This window comes from Sinocyclocheilus rhinocerous, unplaced genomic scaffold, assembly GCF_001515625.1.
Source record: "Sinocyclocheilus rhinocerous isolate Xijiao unplaced genomic scaffold, SAMN03320098_v1.1 scaffold1847, whole genome shotgun sequence".
Taxonomy (NCBI): Eukaryota; Metazoa; Chordata; class Actinopteri; order Cypriniformes; family Cyprinidae; genus Sinocyclocheilus; species Sinocyclocheilus rhinocerous.
This window is the reverse complement of record NW_015629541.1, coordinates 295971-303772: the sequence shown is the minus strand read 5'-3', so window position 1 is coordinate 303772 and position 7802 is coordinate 295971. Positions and strand designations below refer to the sequence as shown.

The following is a 7802-nucleotide window of genomic DNA, read 5'->3' as shown; positions in this document are numbered from 1 at the left end:
TTTTTTTTATTGCTGAAGAGTGTTGAACTTTCTTCTTCTGCGTTCTACTGTACAGACGTGAATTTGCATTTCCTTTAGCCTGAGGCTTTTGGTGTGAAAGGGCTTTTATATTTGCCAAAAATATAACTTTTTATATTAAAAGCAAACAAGCAAGCCCAGCCCAGATTTAAAAAGTAACGCAGAAGTAACATAGCGCATTACTTTCAATAAAAAGTAACTAAGTAACGTAATTAGTTACTTTTTTAGGAAGTAACGCAATATTGTAACGGATTACTTTTAAAAGTGAGTTACTTTTTCAAATAAGTAACGCCAGTTACTTTTTTTCCCATTTATAGATTGAAAGCTCTCCTGTCCCCTTGTTGCGAAAAATCGGGAGTAAGTGTTACTTTAGTTCTAGAATAAATGTGAACATGCATTAATTCATCTCACTCACTCACAAAAAAAAAATCGGATTTAGTTTTCCTCAAAATTAATAAAAACAGTTAAAAGCAACTCAGAATATGACTCAAAGCTGCAATAATTAAATATGTTAAATAATACAAATATCCTTTATGTATTTAATCCCATTTATTTGCTGCTGACCTTCAGTGATCCAATTCAACCATACTAATAAGCAAAAATTACACAAGATAAACTAACATTTCTTCTTTTTTTTTATTGCTGAAGAGTGTTGAACTTTCTTCTTCTGCGTTCTACTGTACAGACGTGAATTTGCATTTCCTTTAGCCTGAGGCTTTTGGTGTGAAAGGGCTTTTATATTTGCCAAAAATATAACTTTTTATATTAAAAGCAAACAAGCAAGCCCAGCCCAGATTTAAAAAGTAACGCAGAAGTAACATAGCGCATTACTTTCAATAAAAAGTAACTAAGTAACGTAATTAGTTACTTTTTTAGGAAAACTTTCCCCAACACTGCTAATAATATAAAAGCAATCGTTATAATTAGAGATGCACCGATCGATCGGCCAGGGATCGGAATCGGCCGATTTTCCTCATGATCGGCCCGGATCGGTTATCGGCCGATCAGTCTCACTTCTTTCCGATTTCGAGCCTATCCGTTTAGCAGACGCTGCCGTTCTCAGCGCCGTCAAAATAAAAGTCCTGCCTCGAACGCATCGGCCAAACAGGAAAAACTTATCTTACAAATATCGGCCAGCCACTAGTGTGAACGCAGCACAAGATTACCGGTATGAATAACATAACATAACATTCTGATGCAGATAACGCATTTACTCTGCGCAAGTCAAAAAAATGTCTAAAGTCGTCTAATACGATGTCTCTGGGCCAGAAGCAGCTGCATGAATGTGAACGGTTGACACAAAAATGAAATGAACAAAAACACTGACCGCATTTACCCCTCCATGTTTACAAACACAACAGGTAAAGCCGTTCCGATAATTTTTCTGGCAATTACTGGTATTACTGTGTGAAAGGGGCTAATGTTGGTCATTCAGTGTTTCTGTAAAAAAACGGAAACAAAAAAACCTAACAATAATACTGAAAAGATAATAATAATACAACTACGATTTCTACTACTAATAACAATATAAAACACACTAAGGATTGATGTGCTGCTGGGTTCATGAATATTAATCACGTTGTCTGCGTTCACTCGAACTGATTTGCTGAAATCAAAACAGGGACGATAATAGGGGAGCGCCAGCCAATGAGAATGCCGTTTGCACATTAGCTCCGTCCACTACCGGAGAAACCATATCTTCTGCTTGTTCTTAAAAGCGGAAGAATTCCAAAACGAATATGGTTTACATGTGGCGCGTCAATTCTGCATAATATGTAAGACTTTCTCGCTCTCTCTCTCTTTGCTTGTGTGTGTGTGAGAGAAACAGTGCTATCAGCACAGCGACAGCGAGTCGTGCTCCTTCACACTAGAGTTTACGGTGCGCCAAATACAGGTGCGCTGCGCCTCCATTGAGATGAACTGAAAAATAGCACAGAGTGAAACTCTGAAGCACTCAGTCAGAGTGAAAATATATCGGTGCTAAACTTACACTTAAACATTAAATTAAAGTAAGCCTCGGTAAGTAAAATCTAAAAATGTATTAGCCAATGGCTAACGATAGAAATCATTTAGTCGCCCAGTGAAGATTTACTCGCATTGTTGGTTGAGTGGCCCAAACCATCGCCGCTGAAGGAAGTTTGTTAGTTAAGAGTCAGTGTGTTTGTGGTGCTCATGTTCTTGTCTGTGTCCGTCAGCTGGTCGTCACCGGAGCTGGACCCCAGCCAGATCCGTCTCATCGTCTACCAGGACTGTGAGCGGCGCGGCAGGAACGTCCTTTTCGACTCGGATGCCAGAAAGAGAAGCACGGAAGATGCCCCGGTCACGGTGAGTGGTGTGAGAACCAGAGGCCTTATCTCCAGTAATAATAGCGTCAGCTGACTCTGAGTGTGTAAGCATTCTTTCACATTCACATGACTGAAGGCGTATCGAGCTCTCTGTCACGTCTGCTAGTTGTTTGTCATTAGTTGTCATGAGGCTGCGGGTGCAGTGCAAAAGCCGGTTCACCCAAAAACCAACTTTTTCCACACCTGATGTTGTCATCTGACTGTGACGTGAAATGTAAAGGGAATTCTGATCTGTGTTTCCTCTTGGCAGAACAAACAGTCTGGATTGAATGTGATGAGAAAAAAAAGAACACATGAACCTCAAAGTAATTCAGTTCATGAAGAGTGTTGATGTTGCAAAATTGATGACCGTTTCAAAAAATTTTGTGCACTAAACAGGGTTTCTTCGGATCTTAGTCTTAAGTCTTCCACAAATTCAGGCCTTAAAATGTCTTAAATCAGAGCAGAAAGTCTTAAATTCATAAAGTCAAGGCATTAAATGTTGCATGCACTGTAAAAAAAAAAAATATTTTTCAGTATTTGCCTTGTTTTCAATACAAATATATAAACAGCCTTAACTCACACATTTACTTGAGATGCAAATGAAATCTTGTTTTCTGACAAATTGAACAAAATGGAGTTTATGCTTAAAGCAAGAACAAATGTCTGTCAGTAGAGAATGAAAACTTGTTTTACCTTTGAATTAAATAGATTTTTTTGAGCCCATTGGCAGATATTTGTTCTTGTTTTGATCATAAACTCATAACCAGTTTCTCAGAAAACAAGACTTTATATCTTGATTTGAGAATCTTTAGAGACATTTGCACTGAAAACAAGACAAAAATACTGAGGAAGAACAGCACACACAGCATTTTTTTGCAGTATGATCAGAAGGTTCAGTAAAAGTTATTTCCATAGTCTAGTATTTGTGAGCAGAGCTAAAAAAAAAAAAACCCTCATAAAAGTAAAACATGCTCTTTAAAATCCGCTGCATGTTCATTGAAGTATACTGCAGGTTCAAGCTGCTGTTGGTTTGCTGTGCAGCCAGATGAATAATAAACAGCCTGTCTAATGTGTTCTGGTGAGGCTCTGGAGATCGCTGATCTGGAGCCGAGCTGCGGCTGCAATCACATGACGCTTTTGGCAGAGGATATTGTTTCACTAGAGAGAGAGAGACAGAGAGTCATTGACCAGGAGCAGAAGAGAGCGAGTAAGCAAACAGACCTGCTCACGAGTTGTTAAGGAAGTCATATGACAGTCTCACATGCTCGAGTTCCTTTGTGCTCTTCGCAGAGCAGGACGAGACTCAGCATGAGCCATTAGAGACACTGAGCCTGGCACGCACAGCCAAAACACTCATTAACTCTGGCTTTTTCCTCATCTGTGTTTAAGAATACACTTGGCTGTTTAGAGATTCATGTCCCTCTGTTAAGTCCATGCAAACAAAACTTTTAAAGCTTCAAAATGTTAATAAAGACATTGTAAAAGCAATCCATATGAATCAAGCAGTTTAATCCAAGTCTGCTGTAGAGACACATGATGACCAGATTTCATTCACATAGACATTGACACGCATCAAATATGGTAAACAGAAGCTCGAACGGACTTTAGTGACGCTTGTGAGCAAACCACTCGTGCGTCAAGCCAGCTTATCATATTTGACGTGTGTTGATCAATATTTATATGCAAGGCACGATCACTTTATATGTTGAACATCTCATTTAGGCTTTTATTCACAAGATTTGGATAAAAAGGCTCCATTTATGTGGATCACGTGTTATAAGTCATTATGAACTTATTAAAGCGTTAGTTTTGGTTGCATGGACTTTCAGTGGAAGGACAGAAATCTATGAACTAAAATAAAGGTCTGTTTTAATAATCGGACTGATTCAGCTGCGTTTGAGAGTCGTCTTGAATGATTCATTTAAAGAACCGACTCATACGCAAGAGATATCTGATCATGATTCATATTAAACTGGTCTCGTTGTTTGTTTTGGCATGTTTATTTGCTTTGCGGTAGTGTCTCATTATTCAGTTCAGACTCTCCCCTCACTCCTTTTTAAAAAAAAAAGATCAGTGGCAATTTATTCACCATTAACTGTTTAAGAATTCTTCTGCATTCACACTCCAGACAAACATACACCTCAAATGTCTTTTTTGCAAAACGTGGGTCTTGATGAACCAGTGTGTTTCTCGGGTTTAGTGACTGCTCTCATGAGCGTCTCGCTGGGTTCTTGAGTTTGTCCGTGTGTTGTTTGCAGAGGGTGTGTGGAGAGGCACAGGCGAAGATGTTTGGGAAGTGTTGTCAGCTAAGGCCTACAGGCGGCAGCTGCAGTTCTCTGGACAGCAGCTCGTCCTGCGCCTCCGAGCCCAAAGAACAAAACCGCTTCCAGGTGAGTCCTGTCACGAGCCTTCACTCTCTCTCTCTTCATGTTCTTTGCAGTGGTCAGTGTTTGGTTAAGGGCCGACATTTGCCACCTTTAATTGAATGCATTTTTTCCCCTAACGTTATTAGATGTATGCATCATCTTGTATGCCAGATTCTTATATTTTAACCAATAAATTCCATTCGAATAATGAGAGTTGACCAATCAAATAAAATCAGAATCAGCAAAATCCATTTTTGCTCTACTGGAGCATTTAGATCTATTTACACAGCAAAAAATGCTTTGAGATTAGTGTTTAAAAAAAATGGAATATTAAAATATATTAAATATGAAACTAAAACTGTTAGTAGGTGGCGGCAGTTCACTGTTTTAATGAGTGAGTCTTTGAGTCATTTATTCAACCTAGGACAGAGATTTTTCTGATTTTAATCGATTAATTTGATCACAACGATTTTGTTTTTTATAAATTGAGAAATCACAATTTTGAATAGATATAATACCAAAAGTTAGAATTAGACACATTGACAACATGCTAATGATAACAGTTAAGAGAAATGAACAAGTTGACTAGTTAAATAAAAATAAAAATCGAGAAACAGTCAAGCATTCTGAAAAAAAAATAAAACATTTTTTGCCATGTTGCCCATCCCTAATTCAACCTATTCATTCAAATTGCTGCTTCATTTGGGGACTAAGCGAGTGACTCTCGTTATAAATGGATCATTGAATCACTGATTCATTCAAAAACGTGGATACATCCAGTAACGAATCGCTGTGTTGCTCAGAGACACTCAACGGTTCTCCTGTGGCTTTATTTGAAACGGTTTTCATGAGTGAAAACAGACTGACAATAGTGTGTCTAAAATACAAATCACTTAATATTAACTTGATGTTTATTGAACTGCTGCATAAAATCAATATCATATGTGATAATGATAATATTCGGAGAAAAAACAACTGTGGTATTGCTAAACTATATCATATAGAAAAATAAGATAACTCCTACAGAGCATTTTTTTACCCTCATATCTTGAAATTCAGGTCATTCTAACTGCATTCTACTGGTCTATATCAGGCAATGAAAGCATGCTTTCAAAACGTGCTTTTGTTTGGTTTGAGCAAACTGAGTGACGCGCTCAACAAAAGCAGCTCTCACATCGTTAAAACAACAATTACAGTATTATTATAGAAGATATATATAACACACCCCTGTGTGCTGCTCCTGTAGATTCAATCCTGTGTGCTTTGCTCCTTCTTTCTTTATGTCAGGGCTCCTCACGGTGCTCATCAGACGCTAACATGCTCGGAGAAATGATGTTCGGCTCGGTGGCCATGAGCTACAAAGGCTCAACGCTGAAGATCCACCAGATAAGGTGAGAGCGTACGGATGTCAAGCTGATGGTGTGTGTGATGAGCAGCCTGTGCTGATCAGATGTGTGTGTGTGTGTGTTTGTTCCCAGATCTCCTCCGCAGCTGATGCTCAGTAAAGTGTTTACAGCGAGAACGGGCGGCAGCGTCTACGGCAGCCTGAACACGTAAGCCGCACACACACACACACACACACACACGTTCAGTGGTACATTCGCTGTGCTCCGTTGCCTCACTGCTCCTCTTGATTCCTTGACAGACTGCAGGACAGTTTAGAGTTCATCAGTCAGGACTCCGGCGCGATGCGGCCCGAGCAGAACACCGCCGCCAATGGCTTCCTGGGCAGCATAGGTAACGCAAGATCCTCCGTACCTCAGCCTGAACTTACTCCACATACACTTTCAATACAGTTTCTGTTACCAAATCGATCCTTGGATGACATTTGCAGCTGCCAAAACCATTTGTAACGCTGTTTAATGATCCCAAGTTTTCTTCCGTGTCTGTGCTTTTCCATTGTGCGCAAGTTTTCCATGAAATCGTCACAGTGCTGTTTTAAACATTGTAATTCTGTGTTTGTTTTAAAGGCTCATTAAGAACATGTCCAGGTCATATTTCTTCCTTTATATTTTGGTAGTTTACGGTGTATAAAGAAACTAGGATTGTCACATCCTCTAGGAGTGAAGTGAGACATTGCAGAGCATTTTTATCTGCTGTTTTTTTTATCTGTAAAGGAAAAGGAAAGGAGATATTTGCTTAATGTTTTAAATAAATAAGTACAGTATATGTTTATTTATTTAGATTTATTTTTAATAAATAAGTTGTATTATAAAATGCTTTAAGTAATTAATGAAAATATAAATGCGAAGTTTTCTCTCCCTAAAATCATGTATTTTGGTGTTATAGGAAAAATTGCTTATTGTTTATGAATAAATACATAGAATATAATATTTTTTTTTTATATGAAATTAAGCTGTTTTCTCCTATATTACACCAAAATTATGTAGCTTTAGAGAGCTAATGCAAAGCAAATAGTAGTAAATATTTCAGTGCTACTTGATGCCTCACCACTTTCATCACTCATTTTGATATTATGTTGTCATAAATAAATACAGCAAAACAGGACATTGGTATAGAATTATGGGTAAGGATGTAATATCACAAACTTTTGAAGACCTGACCATTGTAGTGGACATCATGCATCAGAGGGTTAAAGAAAAAGACAAAATATAGCACTTGTATCCTCTGGTTAGCTTAAGGCGCTGTCATTCATTATCCAGCCAAACGTTCTGAAACATTACAGTAATGAGAAAGGAAGTGTGATTAATTGTCATAGTTCAATACAAGAAATCCGAATGGTCTTAAATATAGGCTTGATTTCTTTTTGTGCAAAATGGAATTTTTGATTTTAGGCTGAACTATGACCCGCACATGTTTTTGTGAGTGTTACCTAACTATCATGTATATCTGAGTTTGTGTGCAGCACCCACAAAATTGACTGCACCGATTATTGAATTGAGCCGGAATATTAAATCTTCATTGATTCAGTCACACGCACTGTGTGTTTGTTCTGTGTGGTGTTGCCATACATCTCTCTGTCTGTGTCATCCTGACAGCTTAAGATACACTACTGCTCAAAAGTGTGGAGTTATTACGATTTGTAAAATGTTTTTGAAAGAAGTCTCTTCTGCTCACAAAGGCTTCATTC

At 38.2% G+C, this 7802-nt stretch overlaps 1 protein-coding gene across 3 annotated transcripts in view; it reads left to right on the top strand.

Annotated features, from left to right (window-relative positions):
• LOC107739204 (folliculin-interacting protein 1-like) overlaps positions 1-7802 on the top strand; it is a 32164-nt gene that overhangs the window by 5683 nt on the left and 18679 nt on the right. For all 3 annotated transcript variants that reach the window (XM_016551226.1, XM_016551227.1, XM_016551225.1), the window contains exons 2-6: positions 2214-2343; positions 4604-4735; positions 5999-6102; positions 6190-6264; positions 6357-6448. In XM_016551226.1, coding sequence (XP_016406712.1) covers positions 2214-2343; positions 4604-4735; positions 5999-6102; positions 6190-6264; positions 6357-6448 — 533 coding nt within the window. The remainder of the gene's footprint in view (positions 1-2213; positions 2344-4603; positions 4736-5998; positions 6103-6189; positions 6265-6356; positions 6449-7802) is intronic.